General features: G+C 32.8%; 20 protein-coding genes and 2 non-coding genes across 22 annotated transcripts; 12 read left to right on the forward strand and 10 right to left on the reverse strand.

Moving 5' to 3' along the window:
* Nucleotides 1-682: 682 nt before the first annotated feature.
* On the forward strand, nucleotides 683-1029 carry NEPG_01746 (uncharacterized protein). Its single transcript, XM_013204120.1, has one exon. The coding sequence runs from the start codon at nucleotides 705-707 to the stop codon at nucleotides 1002-1004; it is 300 nt and encodes a 99-aa protein (XP_013059574.1). The 5' UTR covers nucleotides 683-704; the 3' UTR covers nucleotides 1005-1029.
* A 124-nt stretch (nucleotides 1030-1153) lies between these two features.
* NEPG_01747 (uncharacterized protein) lies at nucleotides 1154-1623 on the forward strand (the record flags this gene model as incomplete). Its single annotated transcript, XM_013204121.1, has 1 exon — nucleotides 1154-1623. The coding sequence occupies one exon, from the start codon at nucleotides 1154-1156 to the stop codon at nucleotides 1619-1621; it is 468 nt and encodes a 155-aa protein (XP_013059575.1). The 3' UTR covers nucleotides 1622-1623.
* Nucleotides 1624-2128: 505 nt separating this feature from the next.
* On the forward strand, nucleotides 2129-3761 carry NEPG_01748 (uncharacterized protein; the record flags this gene model as incomplete). Its single annotated transcript, XM_013204122.1, has 1 exon — nucleotides 2129-3761. One exon carries the CDS (start codon nucleotides 2129-2131, stop codon nucleotides 3665-3667), a length of 1539 nt encoding a protein of 512 aa, XP_013059576.1. The 3' UTR covers nucleotides 3668-3761.
* Nucleotides 3700-3771, reverse strand: NEPG_02715. The gene has a single exon. It is a non-coding gene; the product is annotated as a tRNA-Ala (tRNA).
* A 202-nt stretch (nucleotides 3772-3973) lies between these two features.
* On the reverse strand, nucleotides 3974-5740 carry NEPG_01749 (uncharacterized protein; the record flags this gene model as incomplete). Its single annotated transcript, XM_013204123.1, has 1 exon — nucleotides 3974-5740. The coding sequence occupies one exon, from the start codon at nucleotides 5738-5740 to the stop codon at nucleotides 3974-3976; it is 1767 nt and encodes a 588-aa protein (XP_013059577.1).
* Nucleotides 5741-6050: 310 nt separating this feature from the next.
* On the reverse strand, nucleotides 6051-7139 carry NEPG_01750 (thioredoxin-disulfide reductase; the record flags this gene model as incomplete). The annotated part of the gene is made up of 1 exon (XM_013204124.1): nucleotides 6051-7139. The coding sequence occupies one exon, from the start codon at nucleotides 7137-7139 to the stop codon at nucleotides 6051-6053; it is 1089 nt and encodes a 362-aa protein (XP_013059578.1).
* Nucleotides 7050-7602, forward strand: NEPG_01751 (uncharacterized protein; the record flags this gene model as incomplete). Its single annotated transcript, XM_013204125.1, has 1 exon — nucleotides 7050-7602. Exon 1 carries the CDS (start codon nucleotides 7057-7059, stop codon nucleotides 7600-7602), a length of 546 nt encoding a protein of 181 aa, XP_013059579.1. The 5' UTR covers nucleotides 7050-7056.
* Nucleotides 7603-7897: 295 nt separating this feature from the next.
* On the forward strand, nucleotides 7898-8450 carry NEPG_01752 (uncharacterized protein; the record flags this gene model as incomplete). Its single annotated transcript, XM_013204126.1, has 1 exon — nucleotides 7898-8450. The coding sequence occupies one exon, from the start codon at nucleotides 7898-7900 to the stop codon at nucleotides 8372-8374; it is 477 nt and encodes a 158-aa protein (XP_013059580.1). The 3' UTR covers nucleotides 8375-8450.
* A 44-nt stretch (nucleotides 8451-8494) lies between these two features.
* On the reverse strand, nucleotides 8495-9178 carry NEPG_01753 (uncharacterized protein; the record flags this gene model as incomplete). Its single annotated transcript, XM_013204127.1, has 1 exon — nucleotides 8495-9178. The coding sequence occupies one exon, from the start codon at nucleotides 9176-9178 to the stop codon at nucleotides 8495-8497; it is 684 nt and encodes a 227-aa protein (XP_013059581.1).
* Nucleotides 9179-9214: 36 nt separating this feature from the next.
* NEPG_01754 (uncharacterized protein) lies at nucleotides 9215-9690 on the forward strand (the record flags this gene model as incomplete). The annotated part of the gene is made up of 1 exon (XM_013204128.1): nucleotides 9215-9690. The coding sequence occupies one exon, from the start codon at nucleotides 9215-9217 to the stop codon at nucleotides 9683-9685; it is 471 nt and encodes a 156-aa protein (XP_013059582.1). The 3' UTR covers nucleotides 9686-9690.
* A 57-nt stretch (nucleotides 9691-9747) lies between these two features.
* Nucleotides 9748-11498, reverse strand: NEPG_01755 (uncharacterized protein; the record flags this gene model as incomplete). Its single annotated transcript, XM_013204129.1, has 1 exon — nucleotides 9748-11498. The coding sequence occupies one exon, from the start codon at nucleotides 11496-11498 to the stop codon at nucleotides 9759-9761; it is 1740 nt and encodes a 579-aa protein (XP_013059583.1). The 3' UTR covers nucleotides 9748-9758.
* Nucleotides 11498-11992, reverse strand: NEPG_01756 (uncharacterized protein; the record flags this gene model as incomplete). The annotated part of the gene is made up of 1 exon (XM_013204130.1): nucleotides 11498-11992. The coding sequence occupies one exon, from the start codon at nucleotides 11990-11992 to the stop codon at nucleotides 11498-11500; it is 495 nt and encodes a 164-aa protein (XP_013059584.1).
* Nucleotides 11993-12688: 696 nt separating this feature from the next.
* Nucleotides 12689-13476, forward strand: NEPG_01757 (uncharacterized protein; the record flags this gene model as incomplete). The annotated part of the gene is made up of 1 exon (XM_013204131.1): nucleotides 12689-13476. One exon carries the CDS (start codon nucleotides 12689-12691, stop codon nucleotides 13472-13474), a length of 786 nt encoding a protein of 261 aa, XP_013059585.1. The 3' UTR covers nucleotides 13475-13476.
* Nucleotides 13477-13495: 19 nt separating this feature from the next.
* Nucleotides 13496-13835, forward strand: NEPG_01758 (uncharacterized protein; the record flags this gene model as incomplete). The annotated part of the gene is made up of 1 exon (XM_013204132.1): nucleotides 13496-13835. One exon carries the CDS (start codon nucleotides 13496-13498, stop codon nucleotides 13832-13834), a length of 339 nt encoding a protein of 112 aa, XP_013059586.1. The 3' UTR covers nucleotide 13835.
* Nucleotides 13836-13974: 139 nt separating this feature from the next.
* NEPG_01759 (uncharacterized protein) lies at nucleotides 13975-14334 on the forward strand (the record flags this gene model as incomplete). Its single annotated transcript, XM_013204133.1, has 1 exon — nucleotides 13975-14334. One exon carries the CDS (start codon nucleotides 13975-13977, stop codon nucleotides 14317-14319), a length of 345 nt encoding a protein of 114 aa, XP_013059587.1. The 3' UTR covers nucleotides 14320-14334.
* A 27-nt stretch (nucleotides 14335-14361) lies between these two features.
* On the forward strand, nucleotides 14362-16959 carry NEPG_01760 (uncharacterized protein; the record flags this gene model as incomplete). Its single annotated transcript, XM_013204134.1, has 1 exon — nucleotides 14362-16959. The coding sequence occupies one exon, from the start codon at nucleotides 14362-14364 to the stop codon at nucleotides 16936-16938; it is 2577 nt and encodes an 858-aa protein (XP_013059588.1). The 3' UTR covers nucleotides 16939-16959.
* Nucleotides 16960-17154: 195 nt separating this feature from the next.
* NEPG_01761 (transcription initiation factor TFIID 70kda subunit) lies at nucleotides 17155-18306 on the forward strand (the record flags this gene model as incomplete). Its single annotated transcript, XM_013204135.1, has 1 exon — nucleotides 17155-18306. The coding sequence occupies one exon, from the start codon at nucleotides 17155-17157 to the stop codon at nucleotides 18298-18300; it is 1146 nt and encodes a 381-aa protein (XP_013059589.1). The 3' UTR covers nucleotides 18301-18306.
* Nucleotides 18307-18976: 670 nt separating this feature from the next.
* Nucleotides 18977-19558, reverse strand: NEPG_01762 (uncharacterized protein; the record flags this gene model as incomplete). Its single annotated transcript, XM_013204136.1, has 1 exon — nucleotides 18977-19558. One exon carries the CDS (start codon nucleotides 19556-19558, stop codon nucleotides 18977-18979), a length of 582 nt encoding a protein of 193 aa, XP_013059590.1.
* Nucleotides 19501-20022, reverse strand: NEPG_01763 (uncharacterized protein; the record flags this gene model as incomplete). The annotated part of the gene is made up of 1 exon (XM_013204137.1): nucleotides 19501-20022. The coding sequence occupies one exon, from the start codon at nucleotides 20020-20022 to the stop codon at nucleotides 19501-19503; it is 522 nt and encodes a 173-aa protein (XP_013059591.1).
* Nucleotides 20023-20063: 41 nt separating this feature from the next.
* On the forward strand, nucleotides 20064-20137 carry NEPG_02716. The gene has a single exon. It is a non-coding gene; the product is annotated as a tRNA-Ile (tRNA).
* Nucleotides 20138-20260: 123 nt separating this feature from the next.
* NEPG_01764 (uncharacterized protein) lies at nucleotides 20261-20506 on the reverse strand (the record flags this gene model as incomplete). Its single annotated transcript, XM_013204138.1, has 1 exon — nucleotides 20261-20506. The coding sequence occupies exon 1, from the start codon at nucleotides 20420-20422 to the stop codon at nucleotides 20261-20263; it is 162 nt and encodes a 53-aa protein (XP_013059592.1). The 5' UTR covers nucleotides 20423-20506.
* Nucleotides 20507-20661: 155 nt separating this feature from the next.
* Nucleotides 20662-22189, reverse strand: NEPG_01765 (uncharacterized protein; the record flags this gene model as incomplete). The annotated part of the gene is made up of 1 exon (XM_013204139.1): nucleotides 20662-22189. The coding sequence occupies one exon, from the start codon at nucleotides 22187-22189 to the stop codon at nucleotides 20726-20728; it is 1464 nt and encodes a 487-aa protein (XP_013059593.1). The 3' UTR covers nucleotides 20662-20725.
* Nucleotides 22190-22411: the final 222 nt, after the last annotated feature.

Genomic DNA, 22411 nt, shown 5'->3' on the forward strand with positions numbered 1-22411 from the left:
TCATAAATCTATATAAATGCATCAAAATCCGCTTCTCTGCTGATTTTGCAGGGCGTGTAACCAGTTCATTATATAACATATCCAGACGAACCACTATAGGAAATTTATTCTATACAGAATTATAACTACATGACATTTCTTCAAATTGTTTTTGTAAACGCTTTTTTCCTTCAGTGAATTTAAAATACTGAAATTTCCTTTTAATATGATACACGTGGTTAGCATTAAAATTCATGCTCTGTGTGTGTATATTCTTATCTGCTATAAATAAGTTCTTTTATTTTTTAAGTATTGAAATTATTATACTTTTATTTACAGTCCATAGCACAAATAAAGTGACTGTTTCTGGTTATATCAAAACAGATCGTTTATGGCCTTATTAATAGGTAATATAAGGTATACATAATATTTGTTTTTAATAAATCATGACTAGTTCAGATATTTTAATACTATTATAAGTATATATATTGTATAAACAACCTAAAATACAGAATATATCATAATAAATACAAAAATACAACTATACCTGTAATTCAATATATGGTAATAAAATACTATATATACACTCCAGTATAACGGATTGTTCTTAATACTGAAATTTCTATTTTTGTATTTTTTTCTTTTTGGCACTTCAGAAATTATTTAAGTTTTAAATTTTTATCCCCCTGCCTTTAAAGCTCTTAAGAAAAGTTAAACTGCTGAGGATGATAGAACAAAAAGATTTATGCGTATTAACAACATTATTACTACACAGCGTAGGAACAACAGTAACAGAAGAAAACATTAAGAAAGTAGCAGACCATTTGGGAGTAACAGTTGACTCCTACTTGGCAGAACTATTCAGCAAATTATCAGCTGAACAGATTCAGTCTATTATTGAGAACCCAACTGGAGGATCAGTACAGGCAGCTGCAGCAACATCTACCCAGGCAGTAGAAGAAAAGAAGGAAGAGAAAGAAGAATCTGAAGAAGAGAGTTCAGGAGACATGGACTTATTCGGTTAGATAATAAATTATAATCTGATTTGCTATTTACTATATTATTATTACATTGTATTTATTCTTGTGCTATAAGGCTTTCTATGTCAGGCTATTAAACATTTATTGCTTCTATGGATATAACCCGAATATTTTGCAAATAATTTTCATTAGCAATGGATGAGATTAAGAGAATACTCAAACAAAAAGAAGACAGCTATAAAGTACTGAATGTTTCAGCGGGCAGTTCAAAGGAAGAAATAAGAAAGAGCTACAAAAAATTAGCAATAAAGATACACCCTGATAGAAACTCCCACCCGAATGCGTCTGAAGCATTTATTGTACTGCAGAATGCGTATGAAGACCTAACAGAAGGAAAGCCAAAGTATACGCAAGCACATGAGTATAGAAGAGGGCACAGGACAGATAATACATTTACGCAGGAGGATTTAGACCACATTATGAAGTGGTATACAGCCATGAGTGGTGCGAATTATACGTTTTCTTATGGGTCATTTAATTACGGGCCGAGTGCTTTTCAGCAGACATTTTATAGAAGAAGGCAGTCTCCTCAGATAGAAATATCAAATAGAATAGCAGTTGTTTTGCTAGTTTTATTGTTTGTATACAGTCTTTTAAGATAGGGATAATTATACTTATTTATACTCATATGTTTTTTTAATATTTATGAGTGTATATGTAATAATAAGTAGTATTATTTACACATAGTAGAATATAATATAGACTAAAATAATAATAAGTATGTTTAGTATAATAAAAGAGAGTATAGAGAGTGCTGTACAACTTATTAATTAGATACTCAATTACAATAAAGAATAATTACTTATTAAAGAATTTAGGGCATAATCAGAGCAGTACTGCAAGGATATTTTAGCATATTCATTATTTATAATACAATATGCAAAAAGAAATAGTTATTTATACACAATGTATTATAAATACGGTTAAAAATTTAAATAAGACACAATAATAATTAGAATAAAAACAAGAACGTGCAAGTGATTTATACAATTACAGAGATATACATAAGAGATGGTGCGGGTTTTAGTGATTTCTATCTAATTGAATATTAAGGATAGAATATACAAGACATTTCAAAATATAAATTTGCAATTTTCTTTTTTAATAAAATGAACATTCAAGAGACACAGAAAGAGAAAAAAGAAGGACAGATTGGTAAACAGAACACTATTTATGTTGGAGACATTCCAATGGCCACAACAGAATCAGAATTATTCCAGATATTCTCAAAAGTAGGACAGATATACACCATAAGCATTCTTAGAAAGGAAGTATCAATAGTGAAGGACAAATGCTATGCATATGTAACATTCTTTGATGAGTCATCAGTTCCCATAGCAATAGAGACATTTAATTTCTACAGTTTACACGGATCGCAGATAAGAGTGATGCCATTTAATAAGGAGAGTGTAGTGGGCAACAGAGAGGGGAATATAGTGATAAAAAATTTGCCAAAGGAAACTGACAATCAGACGTTATATGATACATTTATTGTCTTTGGTCCTATTCTTAGCTGTAAAGTAGTAAAAAACAATTTATCTGAGTGCACTGGTGTTGGGTACATCCAGTACAAGGATCCAAAGGTTGCAGAGGTGGCCATCCAGATGATCAACAAGATAGTACTTAATGGGAAGAAACTGTGTGCCACGCAGTGCATACCCAATGATAAAAGAGAAAAGAAGCGGGAGAACGTGGCCAAAATATTTACGAATATTTATGTTAAGAACTTCCCTGCTGGAATAACAGAGGAAGAGATTGAGGCAAAGCTGAAGGAGTATGGAGAGCTTACTTCCTTCCTAGCACCGCGCACAGATTCTGGCGAGATGCGGGGGTTTGCGTTTGCCAACTACCAGACGCACGAAATGGCAGCTGCCGCAATTGAAGCACTCCACGACAAGCCATTCCCAGGGTACCCCGAAGGAACTGAGAATTTGTACGTGCAGAGGGCCAAGTTGAAGAATGAGAGAGTAGAGGAGATGTTAGAGTACTTCTCACAGGTACCAGAGCACGAGCGCAGAAGAAATATTTACATTACAAATCTGCCAGGAGAGTTGAATGAAGAAGATGTGGTAAAATACTTCAGTAAGTACGGGCCAATAGTTACGTATAAGCTAGGAACAGACGCAAAGAACAACAGATCGTACGGGTACGTATTCTACCAGAAAGCAGAAGATGCAGCCAAGGCAGTAGAACTGGCAAACAAGAGCGAATACTGCGAGCAGACACTGGATGTGGCATTCTTTAAGTGCAAAAAGCTGAGAGAGCTAGGCAAACCAACATACAATATTTATAACACGGCAGCAGGAAACGGTGCATACGATCCTGCGAATGGAAAGGGAAAGAAAAAAGCACATGTATCACCTGCAGCACAGGATAATGGCTGCACTGCAGGATACCAGCTATACACGCTCATCCTGTCTCTGGCACCAAACTACACAGAAAAGATATCCCAGGCAGGTTTTGCTAATGAAGAGGAATTTGCAAAAAAGATCACTGGAATGATTCTGGAGTTAGATGCAGAGGAAGTCAAGAGAGCGGCTGTTTTGGGCAATGTTTTATCTAATTATGTGGAAGAGTCTTTAGAGGAGATTATTAGGGATCAGAAAAGGGAAGAGCCCGCAGAGGACAAAGCAGTAGCCATAGAATAAATAAATCACTACATAATTTACTAACTTAAAAATGGAGAATCCAAGGATTGAACTCGGGACCTTGTACATGCGAAGCACACGCTCTACCACTGAGCTAATTCCCCTATAACCAGAATAATTCATAAGTCATAGTAATGTTAGAATTTCCAATATACTATATGCAGTACTAGTATAAAGGGGCATTTACATGCTTATACCATACATGCATGCAACATGTATTGTGGTGGGTCAGTGCTAATCAGCAGTAAAAGAAATAAACCAAATGAACTGTTATAACTCGGAAATACTTCAATATTTATTATTGCATTATAAGTCGTATATTCCATCATCTGAATTATTATTAGTGAACTTATCTGTGTCTTCACTCTTTGGAATCTCTCTTAGATTATCCTGCGGTATCGGCGCTTCTATAGTCTCTGTATCTACATGCACTGGTTCTGCCAGCACAGGCGGTAATATTGGCTGGTCTAAAAACTCTGCGAATGTGAACAGGACTAATGAGTGCATCGTATTAGGAAGCCACACTAATTGTGCAAGCAGTGATAATGAGTGTGGTATTACATTTGGTACATTCATTTGCAATAAATAGCACCTGTTACACTCCTTCTCCTCACAGTATTTATTATACAGTGGTTGTGTAAGCGACGTAAGCAGTTTCTTTGCAAGCGGCAGCACACTCTCCTCAATATCATTGAAAATAGAGTGAATCACTGAAGGAGTATTTCTGATTTTAGTATACGCCAGGAACAGCCAGAACCCAATAAGAATGCGAATGTCTTCTATTAATAAGTCATTCTGAAGGTGTTCTCGCAGGGTTAGCAATACATCCGGTGAGAATAATTTCTGTGACCCACTTCTAAGACCTATGCATATGGCAGTTTTAATTACCAAGAGTGAGTCTGTGAGTGAAATTGTTGGAAGATGCGGCAGTACATTAAGTAATTCATTCACTGCCTCATCATCAATAACTATTGAATAATTTGAAATTATTCCGAAATATTCTGGTGTACCTATCCTTACTGCAGCAATATTCTTTGGTATTTTCTGTGATAAATTTGAATGAATTCCTAGAATGAAGTTCAACCTGCACGGACAGAAGCGTGCATTTGAATTTTTATTATAATCCACTTCAGAAAAAAAACTCCATTTTTCAGCTGATCCTTCAGTGAATGACAGAAGGTAAAGTGCTGCCATATCCCGTCCAGAAAATATTATTTCAGAGAACTCAGACAAATACTTTGTGTACTTTGGATAGGAAGAGAATGCATAGAGAATCTTTAAGGCATGCTCTGGATGAGTTTTCATAGTAAATTCCATCCACTCTTTCCACCGCATTTCAAAGAAATAGTTCACAATTGATACGTCTCTGTTCATTAATTCCGCAAGTGATTTAATCCCACATCTAGCAAGTGTTCTATTCTTACCACATCCGAATTTCATTAAGCCATCAATGAACCCATTAAAAATAAGCAATTTTCTGAATGTAATGGAATCCTTGCCTATTTCTACTAAAACATTCAGTACAATCTCATTTCCCATAAGAGATTTCTCTATTAACTGTCCAATTTGGTTTAATTCTATTATTCCTTTGGTTATTGCTGGTTTATTATATTTAATCAGGATAAAAACAGTATTTCTTATGTCTTCTACTTCTTCTGATATACTTCCTGTAATTAGTCTAAGTATAAATTCAATTCTTACTTTACTTAGGAATATATTCGAGAATTCTCTCCCATTCTGTTCTGTGAATATCTTAATAAGAATCTTAAATATACTCTGTACTTCAGGCGGGTACGCCTCTGTGTTACATATAAGGAGGGATATTAATGGATCTATAAATTCAGTTCCTCCTATTAAACTATCTTCATTAACTATATCCAGTGCTTCTTTTAATGCCGCCTGTCTATCTTTTGTATATGTAGCTGTTTTAAGCTGAACTGCCGCTATTACAGCTCTTTCCTGTAAATCCATAAAAATACATAAAAACAACACATAAAAGAATAAAAACACACGAAATATGACATTAATCCAATCAGAGACAGAATAAATACTTAAATACATCTGTAAGTACATGAATCAGTATATTTAAAACATAAACATAAAATACGTTATATAAACAACAATATATCCAAAAATGCCATGTTTTATTGTATATTTATGATTATTCTTAAGTAAATAGTACATGTAACCCATTAAAACAGCTATTTTATTCTATTTAAAGGTATCTCTTTAATTATAACCCTAGATTGTATTCAATATTTACTGTTTTATTGTGTATAAGGATATCTCTGATTATAATTAAATATAATTATAAATTATAACTTGTTCATATTTTCTTAATACATGAAGGGGTTTTTATATTTAAAATAATAAAAATAGAAATTTATTTATTCCCATCTAACCATTCAGTTGCAGACTGCCCTGCCACCATTCCTGAGTATGCAGCAGTTATAGCCTGCCTGTACTTATTATCTTGTACATCACCTGCTGCGTAGAGTCCTTCTATTTCTGTTTGCATAGAATTCTTATTTGTTAATACGTAATTATCATTTGCTAATATTCTCTTTCCTGTTTCTTGTTCTAGTGACTTTAAAAAAGACGTGGATGGATCATGCCCTATTGCAAAGAACAGTCCGTCTGTCGCCACTTCTGTGATTTCTTCTGTCTTTACATTTTTTATTACAACCGAACTTAAAGAAGTATTATCCCCCTTTGCTTCTACAAGGACACTCCATGTAATTATTTCTACATTTAGCAGATTTCTTATTTTACTTAAAAGATCCGGTCGAGCACGGAATGTTTCTGATCTGTGCACTAAAATCACTTTACTTGCGATTTGTGAGAGGTACTGAACTTCTTCCATTGCTGTATCACCACCACCAATCACCACAACCACTCTGCCAGAAAATGCCCACCCATCACAGGTGGCACATGCACTGATTCCACTCTGCCAGTACTTATCAACACCAGGTGCATTTAGCTTTTTAGCAACAGATCCTGTCGCAATAATAACTGCTTTACTTCTGAATATTCCTTCTTTTGTTGACAAAACAAAGTATCCCTCATCCTGTGAAATAGAATTAACCCATAATTCCCGAATACGGGCATATTCCTGTGCGTGTTTATTAAATAAACTAGCCAAGTCCGGCCCGGCTATGCCAGATGGAAACCCTGGGTAATTATCTACATCTGTTGTTGTAGTAAGCTGCCCCCCTGGGAATTGTGTAGAACTAGTGTAATCCCCTGCCAGAATCAATGGTTTATATTTAGAAGCATAAATAGATGCAGAGTATGCAGCTGGTCCACTCCCTATAATTATCACAGATTCTGTGTTAACACTTATACTCATACTAGGCCGAAAAAAAACTAAAACAAGAAAACAGCAGCGAATGACAGATGCACCACATAACATACAAACAACAATCATAAAAAGGAATATATTATATGATAATACAAAAAACAAACAAACCATACAATATGATGAATATTCCTGTGATATTTGTCTGTGTAATGGCGTAGACCAATCGATTCGCACTGCATTTAAAGTAAATTATTGCAAAGAGTGCAAAACACAGCTTGAATTAATAACACAATCCACTGCAATAAATGACTATTTATTAAGCAAAGAAGACGTAAAAGGTCTAAATCACATGAAAGTATCAAATCCACGGAATGAAGACTGGAAACCAATGATTCTCTACAGAAAATCTGAAGTAGAAGAAATTTCCAAGAGGAAGTATCCGAGCATAGAAGAGGAGAAGGCCCTTCGCAGGGAAAAACTCAAAAAAAGAAAAGAGAAATCGCTTAAGAAGAAACTTTCTTTACTTAGACAAACCACAAAATTAAGACTAAAACAAGAAACCACGCACTCACATGAATTCTCAGAAGAAGGAATGTGCACGTGTGGTATGAAAATAGAAATTGAAGAAATATAATGTAAACAGTACTTTATGGAAAATTACCAATAAGTTTTATTTATTTTAACTCTATGTGTAATATGTAATATATTCTGTATACTATACAAAATATTTTACACAATGTGTTATTAATTATAATTACTTTATACACAATATACAATTAGTAATAAATTGACAGTTTACACATTTGCTTATTCACAAGAATTAAGAGGTATTTAGCAGAATCCATTACAATCACTTTATTGGTACGCTTATTTGCCACTGTAACAAGCGGATTGTACAGTATTTATAGGCCAGTATCTAGGAGAAAATAATGGGAAGAAGTACTATTAAAAAAGCAATGGATTCAGTCTTGGTAATATTCTTTATAGGAGTAATTCTGTATCTTATATACTATTCTATATATAACATACACATTTTCAAAGGAACAGATAAGGAATTAAAAGAGATTTTCAGTATATTAGTCAAAAATAAAATGAAGCCATTTAATACTGTAATGACAGACAACAGTATATCTCTGTCTAATATTGTAGACTGTTTAAGCCCGAGTGTAAATATTCCCAGGCGGCTAACAGAAAAAATAATCAAAGCATCACTTGATAAAAAAGTGAACCGGTGGTTCTTCTTAGAGAGGATTATAAATTCACAGATTAAAGCCGGGAATGAGTATAAATTAACAATGTTATTAGAGCAGGAAGATCCAACTAAATTCAAGAAATTACTTGATTTATTAATATACACCGTAGATTTAGACATAAACAATGAATTTATAGACAAAATAACTGAATAATCAGTTATTTCCATTAAAATTTTGATAAAAACCGTTATATCCCATAAATTGGTTTAGTAAATAAATGTAAAAATACCATAAAGTATATTATGGGAGTGTACGTATGAAGTAATTCATTATTTATTCTTCTCTGAAAACAACTCCAAGTGCTTTTGCTGTATTAGTAAAAAATGGATCATTAATTGAAATTGTCTCGTTATCGGTTATGTTCATGAGAGAAGAAGAATCATCTAATTTATCTTCAATATAATCAGTCGGTGGAAGGAAATCTACCTCTAAATCAGTATCTATTATATTTATACCAGGCCCTTTTGGTTTTATTTCTGCAACAGTGAATAAAATAGGCTTAAATTCACTTTCTATGTATAAAGATATCGTATCCCCTTCACTTAACACTTGGTAATTTCTTAGTGAATCCTCAAGTGATGCCTTTGGGTTTTCTATTTCCAGAAAGTCTTTGCTCTGCGGTAGTAGTCTAATAAACTCTCCTTTGGGCAGTGATACGTACGTTATTTCAACAGGTGATCCATCCAGTGCTAATTGATCGTATAACCAATTAGGCAGGATAGCTTCATCCGGTTCGTCTATAAATTCCTGTACACCCACGTGCGTGTAGGATATGTTGTCATTCGCTGATATTTTAAATATGTACGGTGTATCTACTTGTTTAGATATTAAAGTAACCAAACATATCTGTGGTAAGAATATCTTACCAGAATGATGCTCTGCTTTATTTTCTGTGTACCTTTTAGGGTTGAGTGTCCACTGCAATTCATTTCTTCTTGAGAAGAGTCTTGAAAACATATTTAACTTGAATATTTTTCTAATTTAATTCTGGTAATGAAAGTGTTTGATATTGTTATAATAGGAAGAAATATCTCTGCAATGACAGCTGCCATCTACGCAGCAATGTCTAAAAGCAACACTTTATACATAAGCCCACCCACAGAGAAGGGTCAAGTAACCGGAGTGAATAAGTATGTTGGGTACTTATCCGGGGACTATGAGAACTTCCGTATGAGCACGTATAAACAACTAAAAAAATTCGACATTCCGGAGAGTGACTTCCCTGTAGAAAGGATAATGGTAGAGGATGAATATTTAAGAATATTTACAGATGAAGAGATCCTAGCAAAAACAGTTATTATATCAACTGATGATGTATTAGAGAAAGTAGAAGGGGACAATAACAGTAAAATGATATTTAAATGTGGTAATTTAATTAACAACCAAACAGAAATGATTGCACTAGCAGGGACTGGGTGCATGGCTGCAATGGATGCACGCACTTTTATTTCAGAACATAAATAATTCAGCACTATTTGAAATTTAATGAAAATAAAGAAGTTCTAGAATGAGTGAATACATTGCATATCCGGTTTATTTATGTTGTATTTTTTAAGGAAGAGTTCTTATTAAACTCAGTGATAAGGTTTTTATGGTGCTTCTTCGGGATTTTTGTGAGTACTTGATGGAATGCGAAGATTCCATTTGACATTTTATAGAAGTTCTCTATAAATTCTATTGGAGCAGAAGGGTCCAGCAAGAATAATTTCAAGAATAATTTGGCTTTATCAAATATTGAATATTGTATGTCTAAGTTTAACTGCAAGGATATTGTACTTTTCAATGGGATTTCAATCGCACTCATAAAGTATAAAATCTGCTGTGCCTGAGAAATATTGAATTTAACATCACAGAGGACTAAGAAAATAGATTCACCAAGCATATCCAGCCACTCCTTAACCAGAAAATCATGTGGTGTAAATGAACATGATGAGATTAATTCTATTTCTACAATTAATTCTGCCAGGAATGGAGTTGTATAATTCTCTAATCTACACTCTTTCAGGGACTTCTTATTCAAAAAGCCCAGCCTCTCTTGCATGGTCACCATATAAGAGGCAAACACTCTCTGTGACAATTCATTAAGTGCATTTAATGTATGCGGAGAATCAATCGATGAGATATTAAATGTTTTCTGTAATTTTAGAAGCATTTCCTTTGTCATTTGATTTATATAATGAATGGTTTCCACTGCAGATATGAAATTCTCTTTTGCTTTTGAGAATGAAGACTTTCTAATAATATTTCCAAGTGTTTTGTCCACTGTTGTAAGGAATGCGTACCCTACACTTGGAAATTTAAAATATGTGAGTTTTGATAGGGACTGTGTAAGTACGCTGTATATATCATATGTACTATTATCCACTGTATTATTAACAAATAGTATTATCTTATCATTCTTTAAACACTTTAATTCATTTTCAATGTAAATATGAATATAAGGTATAAATGCCAAAGAGAGACTATTTGACTCTAATTCTTCATTACATATGGGTAATTCAGTAGAAATATCATCAAGTAATTTAAGGTGGACAGGCGATCTCTCAGATAATTTAAGTCCTTCTAATTCATTATTTGTTTCTGATGAAATTCTCTTCCTACCAGATGTAACAAGGTAAGTAGATTCAAATTCCATGCACTGCTTTAATGCGTCTAAATAATCCGTACATGAAAATTCAGCCCGATCAATCACTCTTATAAGTTTATTCTTTAATATCACAGATAAATCACAAAGAATAACCTTAGAAATATTCCACCAGATAGGAAGGTGGGCTGTTTTTATACCAACTTCATCCTTTATCTTCAGGAGCAGTTTTAAATACTCATTCACCTCCGATAATTTTTCTAATTTTTGTATTTCTTTCGTATGCTTCATCTGTACATTATTTGACATCCAAGTGACAACTGATCTCTGTACATCTGATACGTATTTCTCTGATAAGATCGTTGAGAGTAGTACAGCACTTTTATCTAATCCTTTATCGTTTGTTATACTGTATTTTATATCACTAATCAGGATATTCTTTAACAATAAGATATTCTCCTGGATTAGGTCATATTTTCCTTTATACTTCTCTTCTATTACGTATTTCTCTGAGTATCTGATGACCTCTTCAATTATTTTCAGAGTTTTAATTAATCCTTTATAATCCTTGTACCTGACTTGTTCTCTGAAATTACTCAGTGCTTTTTTATGTTCTTTTGACAATGTCATTTTCTGGACTACTTTCTCCTCTGGGTTATTCATTTTTTCTTCTTTTTCCATGGCTCTTCTCATTATACACCATAAATACTCCGCATGAAACAGTGTCTGAGTGAGTGTGTTTTAATAAGTCCTTTAATATTAGTAAGAATAACCAATGTACATGGTAGTAGAAATGAACATACAATCCCTAAATTACACTCAACGGAGTAGACTATCCATACTTTTTTAGGCCTGTTAATTTTTCTAAGTAATTCATCATATAAAAAGTTCACTATAATACTTTCATTAGAGTGCTCCTTTTTAAACAGTGTTCTTACCCTGTTACATCCTATTATATCACTGTATACCACTAATTCTCTTATTTTTTTAATATTTTCAATATTTAAATTTCTGAATTTCTGTGTTTCTTGTGATATTTCCTGTATATAATCATTATATTCATTCTTTAATTCTGCCATATCCTGAATTATCCTGTATTTGTTATATAATGGCAGTAATCTATGGACTAGTACAGATAATAGCAATAATATCATATACAGAGCATGCACAGACAAAGCCACTTTCATTTTTTATTTAATTAAGTTAATTTTTATACCCTTGCAATATTTTTAATATGTGAGGAAGACAGTATTCTTATTAATATTTAGGATTGACTATTCCCTCATACAATAATTAGTGTAGGATAAGAGCAGATAAGATGATTCTTTATTTGTGTCAGAACCTTCATACATTTTATTCTTAACACCATAATAACACTTATTACACAATGTACAACTAATACTATTTATTACACAATATACAATATTTAATACAATATAATTTACATACTATTTAATACACTATTACCATAATATAATAGTACTTTTAACACAATGTGTAATAATAATACTACTTATTACACAATGTACAACTAATACTACTTATTACACAATACATAATAATTAATATACAATAATTTACATAATACTTATTACACTATTACCATAATATAATAGTACTTATTACACAATGTACAATATTTAATATAATTTGCATATTAATTATATTTAATATACAATGTGTAATAAATAGTATTATCATAACCATATTAAATTCAGATGTTCATTAATAACTTATAGTACATTGTGTATTAAATAATATTATTTTATACATATTGTATAATAAATATTGCTATTTTACACATATTGTATAATTAAAAATAACGGTTTTTTCTAATTTATTTCTATATATAGAAATAAATCATTTAAATTTTTTAAACCTTAATGAAATTAGACAATTATACGATTAAGGTAATAATAGGGATTAGTTGTATAGCAGTAGGTTTATTATGCATATTTATACCAGTGGTAATAACCATAATAAACATTAAATCCGGGTATGAGCAAGTAACCACAGTAGAAATGAGTGATAACCCAAGTAACCATAACTTATTACACAGAGAGCAAGAAGTACCATTATTTTATACACATAGTACCATAAATAATCCTGATGGTCCATTATATAATAATACTGTAATAGAAAGTGATGAAAGCGGTCCAAGTGCCCTCCATAACAGAAAGGATAATTTACTGATTATATTCATCAGAACATTTAACACAAACCATAATAAATTATTACTAGTACTAGGACTTATGATAGTTATGTTCGGAAGTCTTATACTACTAAGTAATAAAAGAAAAGAAGAAAGGTTCTTTTGTGGGACCATAACTAATGACACATTGATTAATAAGTTAAGAAATAATGAGCATAGTGTAATAAGTTATGACCAATCGTATTTACCACCACAAGCAGTACAAATGCCCAAACCAGACGAGTTCTCCACCGATCCATTTGAAATTCCACGGGCATCGTACGATTATAAAGAGTATTCCCATGGGCACAGGCCTAAAAGAGGAACAGCCCAACAAAACCCGACCAAACCCGAAAAATCCTGCATAACTCGGTCTGAGTGGGACGAGATCGTGGAAGCCCATGATAAAAAGTACGCAGATGCAGGAATTTCCATTGGCTTGGCTACTCCTGATAATTTGTGCAGTATTTATGAGTAAATGAGTAATAAATTATTTTTTATGATACATAGTGTAACAATTAATGAGCTTATAAAGCCCAAGTACGCATTTATTACAACGGGAGTATTTTTCATTATTTTTGGTTATTTACTGCTGGATATGCACTTAGTCAGGATAGGGAATATCTTGCTGTTTATTTATGCTACAATGTGTATTAAGTCTTTAGACCAATTTCGTGTTATACTTTTATTTTTTATTGGTTTTATTATTTCATTTTGGGTTATAAGCCTGGGCATCCTTATAGAGGCAGTGGCTCTGATTATTTGGAGTATTTCCGGGTTACGTCGGGTTATTAATTCCCCTGTCAGGATAATCCATTCATTATTAAAAAATAAATAGGAAAATCTTATAATTAACGGATTTATCATAATTAACGTATAATTAATAATAATTAACGTATAATTACTTATATGCTCAAAAAGGAAATAAAATTAACGTATCATGAAAATTCATAAATTGAAAAATTTTATAATTATTCCATGACCAGCCATTCAAAAGGAAGCTCAAACGCGAAACCAGTAAAAAGGAAGAGTGAAGAACCAGAGGATAACGTATCAGAGGACTACACAAGTGACCAGTCCAGTGGAGTGGATAATGACGATTTCTCAGACCAATCTGACGACCTCAACTCATCCACCACAGTAACAGAAGAGGACAGTTTAGACCAAGAAGAAGACTCAACCACACTGGATGGGAATGAGTCAAGTTTTGGTGACAGAGAGGATGGATCCGATTCTGGCCAGTACGGGAGTGATGATGACAGTGATGATGACTTTGCCTCCGATAACAGTCAGAACAGTGATAACACTGACACCACTGCATAAAGCATAATAAAGTTATATGGCAGTTCTGTTTTTATTTTTTTTATGCTGAGGAGGGTGCTTGACTCACTGAATAATCTTCAATGTGTGGATAATGAGAAGAGGAAGGAAGCAGAGAAGTATATTATTAATGAATCCGAAGGGAATTTTGTTGGTGTAATAAACAGTCTATTAGATATTTTAGTGGATCCATCTGTTGGCACAATTGGTGACACGGTGACAGCAGGGGTTGTACTGAAGACGCTTTTCTCATGGGAATCTGAGGAGAAGAGGCATGAGGTGAACATGAAATGGACATCACTCACTGAGAAGGAGAGGGATGAGTTAAAGGGGAAGTTAATATCAAGCCTAGGCGGGTGCACTGGGAATATTGGGGAGATACTTGGGCAGTGCCTTGGTGCGGTTGCACGTATTGAGGTTGTGAGCAAGAGGTGGCCAGAAGTATTCTCGGACTTGTCCTCAATCGGGGTTAACACTGACTCAGAGATTGTGCGTATAAATATCATGGAGACAATCGGGATTTTATGCATGGATACGACCGGGATGGATGAGCGGCTAATCCTGCACTCATCTGGGTTTATTCTTACTGTGCTCATAAAGGGAGCCAACTCAGAGAACCCCAGCACGCAGAAGAGTGCGTTTAAGAACTTAGACAGGTGCCTTGAGTTCATCAGTCATAATATTAGCATAGAGAATGAATGCCTTCTGGTTATGGAGACACTTTTTAATGCGTGCAGATCGAGTGATGAGGATGTGGCGTGCCTGGCACTGCGGTGTTATACAGGGACACTGTTCATGTACTACAATAAAGTGATCAAGTATGTAAGCCTGGCATTCGGGAACATCGCCATGAATTACATGTACTCTGAGGGTGAGGATAAAATACTTGCTGCAATTGAGATGTGGGGTGCCATTGCTGAGCATGAGATGTACAGTGACGGTGAAATAATCAGTGAAGTGTTCTCTACGCTTGTAGGGCAGTGCATGGTACTCGCCATGAACAGTGATATGGAGCAGACTGAAGAATGGGTGCCGCACAAGGCATCTGCATGGTTACTTGGGCTAGTTACGCACTGTGCCCCTGAGAGGGTCAATGGCAATATAGTTAACAAATCATTCAGTGCCCCGCATAACCTGATTTCAGCGATTGAGTCGTTCATTACCTCACAGGAGACCGTTAAGTTTGAGGCGGGCATGATCGTGCTGGGCTCTATTTTGAACACAGAAACAGTCACTCCACTTAACCCGTTAATTAAAAGGATTGCCCCATTAGTGTTCCACTCACTGGGTTCTGATAACCCCGTTGTATTAGACACCGGGATGTGGCTGCTTGAGAGACTGTTCAAGTACGCTTATGTTGCTGTGGAGCAGTGCCACTTAGAGAATGATATTATCAGGAAAATCATGAAGATCATCACAATGAACACGGAAATGTCCGTGACTGCCGCATGGACACTCACCGGGATAGCAGGCGCTGTACGGTCACAGAGTACATCCGATGCGTACAGGGACCATGCGATATTCACGAATTTCACAATGATTTTAGACTCACTCGTCAGGACATTCTTCAGCCTGCATGAGACACAGTTTACACTGAAAGTGTCACTCTCCTCTGCGATCGCTGAAGTAATCAAGGCCGCAATACCCACGTACTACGAGGAGGTGATTGGCTTCTTAAATGAAATAATCGCAAAGGTAAAGAATGAGTTAGTGCAACAGGAATTAAACGAGGAGAACATATCTTGCTATATGAACTTAATACAGGCATGTATAAGTACGTGCTTCTCTGACCAAATATCGAATGTGTCCAAGGAGGTGGTTTCCATATGCATATTCATTATACACAGGAGTAAATTAGTCTCATTATATACAGAGGCATACTTAACACTCAGCCTGCTCGCTGACAGGATCGGAATCGATTTTGGTAATTATACAGAAGAGATAATCCCGTTCATAATCAGGGACATGCGAATGTTCTGCTGTGAGGAGGGCAAGGAGCAAAACAGTTCATTATTCGCCACTAGTTTAATTATGTTTATTGGGTCAATGGCCATGTCTATACAGCTGGGGTTCAGTGCGTACATCGATCAGATCGTGCCCGTATTAATACGTGCTGTAATATCACCGCACTTGCCCAGGGAGGCTAAAACAACGGCAATTTCTACATTCTCGGATATTTCACTTTCTGTGGGTAAGATGTTCGACAGGTACTTAAATGAAATAATGGAAATTTGCATGGGCGCCATAAAAGTGAAAGATGATGGGAGTGACAGTGGATTTATCCTTACTTTACGTGAGTCACTTTTAGTCCTCCTGTCGTGTATAGTGCAGGCATCAGATGGGAGAAGTACTGAAGTAATTAACTCTGTTGAAAGGATGCTTTTAATAGTTAAAATAATAGCACAAGAAACCACTGACTCTGCTTGTATTATTAAGTCTCTTTACCTTCTCTCTGATTTATGGATACTTTGTGGGTCGTACCAGAACTCTTCTGTTATTTCTGCTTTAGAATCCCCGTGGGTGTTTGAATTTATTTCTGCAAAGACAGAGTCATCCGTAAAAGAGGTCAGGGATGCAGCCATTTCCACCAGACTGCAAATTAGTTATATTAATAAGGAATAAGCAATTCTACAATTACTGCAGTACTCATTACATTAAATAAAGATTTATATTACTACATAAATATACGATTATACCCTGTTGTATATTCTATACTAATACTTTTTATGTATTGTGTAATTAGTCTTATTCATATTACACTGTATTTTAATCGTGTTTCTGGCCATGACTTTTTACGCACTTTCATTTTTCAAATAACTCTGAATTTTTTTATTTCGTATGCTATTCTCAATCGAGACTCTTAAAGCGTACACTCAGTCAAAAGGTATCCCAGACATAGAAGATGAAGACTTGAAAATACTTGCACAGGATTTAGAGTACAGACTTAAAGAATTAGCACAGGAAGCATCTAAGTTCATGATGGCAGCAAAACGGTCGAAACTGTCTATTGAAGATGTAAATTATGCCCTTCTGTCAAAGGAGATAGATCCATTACTAGGGTACAACACGAGCAACTCTCTTGTATTCAAAACCATCCCAGGGTCAAATTTATACTACGTCCCAGACGAAGAATTAGATTTAGAGTCAATTTTAAACTCTCCCCTGCCGAAGATCCCTCATAAACCGGTTATATCCAAGCACTGGCTGGCCATTGAAGGAGTACAGCCACAAATACCGCAGAATCCACTTCCCATGGAGAGAATGCCAGAAATTAAAAAGGAAGATACGCTAGCAGCCATGAAAGAGGACATTGAAATAAGAAACCATATGAAACACCTTTTATCCAAGGAATTACAGTTATATTATGAGAAGATTGTTCAGTTCATTAAAGACAAGGAGACTGTTGCACTTGCATCAGAATGTCTTAAGAATGAGAGTGGTATTCAGCAGCTAATCCCGTACTTTGTCCATTTCTTTAATGAGGAGATATTAAAGAATCTAAGGAATGGCGATTATTTAGTGGATATTATAAGTGTATATGAGAGTTTAATCATGAATAAGATGATATTCATTGAACCTTATATGCACCAGATGCTTCCCTCTCTACTTACATGTGTTGTTGGCAAGAGTATAGGTATCATGCATAAGCACCCATCAGAAGAAGTATTAGTGAATGATTCAGATGAGGACACTCCAGGCCTATCTGCCAGAAGAAGAGCATCCATCACTATCAAGTATATATATGATACGTACTCACTTTCATACACTACACTTGCACCGCGTGTACTGAATACTCTATTAAAAACATGGGCTGACAGCACCAAGTCACCCGAGTCCCACTACGGTGCAATATATTGCTTATGTAATTTAGGAGAGAAGGTAATAAATGGAGTAGTCATTCAGTTCAAGAAGGAGTATTTAGATAAAACAGACCATATTAAGTACTCCCTCCCTATAAATTTACTTAATAAGTATACTAAATAAATATAACACAGTATAAGATAATGTATAGATGTATAGTAGTATAAGTAATAGATGTATATATGTATAAGTATATAGTATAAGTAATAGATGTATAGATGTATATAAGTGTATTATGTGTATAGTATAAGTGTATTATATGTATATATGTATAAGTATATATAGTATAAGTAATAGATATATATATGTATAGATGTATAGTGGTATGAGTATATAGTATAAGTAATAGATGTATAGTAGTATAAGTATATATAGTATAAGTGTATTATATGTATAGTAGTATAAGTGTATGTATATATATATAGTAGTAATAGATGTATAAGTATATATAGTATGAGTATATAAGTGTATTATATGTATAGTAGTAATAGGTATATAGTATATGTAGTATAATACTGTATGAACCCATGTATATGTATATAAGTGTATATGTATATAAGTGTATGTATATTACTGACTATTACTTATTATACTATATACATATACCTATTACTTCCTCTCTTTCTCTCTTACACCTATTAATCATCCACCCTTTCTTCCTTCCTTATACTATACTTACACCTATTACTTCCTCTCCCTCTCTCTCTCTCTCTTTCTCTTATTTGATTTATTTTTTTTGATATTTTTTCTATTTATACTTTTTGTTATAACTTATTACACATTGTATCATAATTATTTATTAATTTACCACTTTAAACCCGAATATTCTAGGAATATATTTTTGATTTTCTTCTTTTTTTTTCGGGAATAAATTTTTATACATTAAAATAAATAAATTCGGGAATGTGCAGCCAAATGCACACCCATCCACTTGGCTTAACTCATTTCTTGGTTCGTATATCTCCTTACAATTATTACAGAATAATTTAGCATTGGATTTATGAGGAGTCTCTGATAACCCGATTGGTAAGAAAGGGTATCCATTACAGGTAACCCTGGGGCACTTACCGTATACACCAGAACTTATTACACTATGCATTGAATCTAATCCTTTCTTGGTTAGTATATATCTTTGGTGTATCATATAGTACAGGGACACGCTTATTTCTGGTGGTATGTAGATGTCTTCACCTCTGAATGCTTTAATTGCTTTATCATAACCCTTTATTATATCTGAGATACCGAATAAATTGAATGGGTCATCAATGAATGACTGATCCACTCTTAGAATTATTTGGTCTGTAAATCCATCTACGAATCTATCTATCCAATCCATATCAGAACTAGTTGTATCATACTCCTCAGAGGAACTGACCAGCATAAATATAAAAAATAAAACATAATAGTATATGTGTCAAAAATAAAACATAATAGGATATGTGTAATAAGTAATGGATGATGCGTAATAAGTAATAAGTTATGTGTAAAAAATAGTAGTAAATAGTAGAATATGTGTAAAAAATAGTAGTAAATAGTAGAATATGTGTAATAAGTAATAGAATATGTGTATCCTGTTATCATTGTATACGTGTATCCTGTTATCATTGTATACGTGTATGTGTATCCTGTTATCATTGTATACGTGTATGTGTATCCTGTTATCATTGTATACGTGTATGTGTATCCTGTTATCATTGTATACGTGTATGTGTATCCTGTTATCATTGTATACGTGTATGTGTATCCTGTTATCATTGTATACGTGTATGTGTATCCTGTTATCATTGTATACGTGTATGTGTATCCTGTTATCATTGTATACGTGTATGTGTATCCTGTTATCATTGTGTATAATATTATTGAAGTCTTCTTATAGGTCAATTCGTGCTTTCATAGCTCAGTTGGTTAGAGCATCGGACTAATAACCCGAAGGCCCCAGGTTCGAGCCCTGGTGAAAGCATCTTTTTACTTTATATTTTAGTTTACTTATTACACATTGTATTATAATAAATTATATGTAATAAGTTATAATATAATAGTATACGTATAATAAGTATTATTTAATGTACATTGTGTAATATATTCACGTATCAATAAATGATAAGTAGAATCTCCATCTGACATAAGCTGTAATTATCCAAATTATAAAGAAACTGCCCATTGCAAGTAGTTTATCTAATATTAGTGCTAGTGTTGTATTTTTATTTGTTCTTTCTTTGATTCCCTCCTTTAATATCGACTGCATTAAAATATTTAAATATAACTTATTACTAATAGTATAAAAAATTATAACTTATTACATAACTAAAACTATTAATACAGTATGTAATAAGTATTATATATTCTATAGTGTGTAATAAGTTATAATTTATTCTATAGTATGTAATAAGTACTATTTATTCTATAGTGTGTAATAAGTTATGTATTATATATTTTATAGTGTGTAATAAGTATTATATATTGTATAGTGTGTAATAAGTTATGTATTTTATTATATAATTATGTGTATATTATATATTCTATAGTGTGTAATAAGTTATGTATTTTATTATACGTATACATTACTGTTTAATAAAAAATATGCTACACATATATATATGCATATAAATAATACTATTGCTGTTACTTGAATAATATTTACATAATATTTAATACTATTCCCGAATAAATAAGTAAATATATTCGATTTTGATTGAATTATTTTGTTTTTATACGCTTTAATACTATTTATAATATAATTCGTCTGAGATGTGTACATATTTGATGGATTTGTTTTAAACCCAGATAGTTCCTTATTTAATATACTTATTTCTGATTCCCAGTTTGATTTACATATGCTTATTATGTCCTTTAAATCATTTAATTTAGATATTTTTGAATTAATTTCATTAATCTCATTTAATTTAGTAGTATTTTGTATATTATACTCTACACCTGATTCGATCTTAATTAATTCTTCTCTCTTCTGATTTTTATTTTTAATGAGTATCCCAGTTCTTTCATTTATATCTTGAATGGATTTGTTAAATTCACTTATTTGATCATTTGAGTACGTATTGACTAATTCTATTACATCTTGTACAATAGAAGGATTTGAATCATTTACAATATTAGATAGGGATATATAAAAATTATCTGCTATATTTCTCATATTATATTGTAAATTATCTACTTTTGATAATTTCTGTTCTGGATCAGTTAACTCTTCCATGTTCAAGATCTTCTCCATTGTATTGTGAATGAATGAACTTAATTTTCTTTCTTCATAAATAGATGTATTATTGATTGTTATAGTGCTTAGTAATTTTAAATACTCTTTTGGTATAATAGATAATAAGTTATTATTAATTGTAATTATATCTACACCTTCTGATTCTGCTTTTCTTATATAATTGGATGCTTCCCTTATACTGGATAGGTTTTTTATGATATATTCTGTACTAAACTCTATTAAAACCTTGTTGTTCTCTGTTTTTGTGTATAAATCTGATAGTTCGTATGCACTCTCTTCTATGTTCATTAAATAATACGTACTTATATCTTGTAAATCCGTATTAATTTCCTGATTAATTTCTGAATTATCCTGTATATAATTTATGTACATATTTATATACTCTGCTGAAATATGCCTTTTGAAATATTCTTGTATATCCACGTGTACAGAATGAATATTTTCTAATTTTAAATATAAATTGTACACTTTCTTACTAATTAAATCCTTGAATTCTTCTGAATTATTCTCATCTATGAGTAATTTATGTACTGTGTCGCTGATAGGTTCGTTATTACTTATTATTTCTTTATATATGCATAATTTTGCTAATTCTAGTATACTATCCTTGTAATCATTAGAAGTCATATCTGTTGAAATGGTAATACTTGTGTTTATACAAGAAATCCAATTTAATAGAAACTCTTTAGGATTATTCTTATTCTTATTCTTATGGTTATTGCATACTTTTTCTATACTTAACTTATCAATATTTAATTCAAATGGACTGTCTCCAATCATTTATACAGGGGTAATATAAATTTACATATTTATATAAACGTATAATTATTGGTAGAATAGTTGACCTATTAACATAAATATTAATTATACTTACATAACGGATATATTTGATTCTTATAATACAGAATTAAGATACTTTATCTTTATTTAATTCAACGCATTTCGGATTAACTCTGATTTACGTGTACTTAAACACTCAAATATCATATTTACTGTTTTTTA

The sequence above is a fragment of the Nematocida parisii genome, assembly GCF_000250985.1.
Source record: "Nematocida parisii ERTm1 unplaced genomic scaffold supercont1.4, whole genome shotgun sequence".
Taxonomy (NCBI): domain Eukaryota; kingdom Fungi; phylum Microsporidia; genus Nematocida; species Nematocida parisii.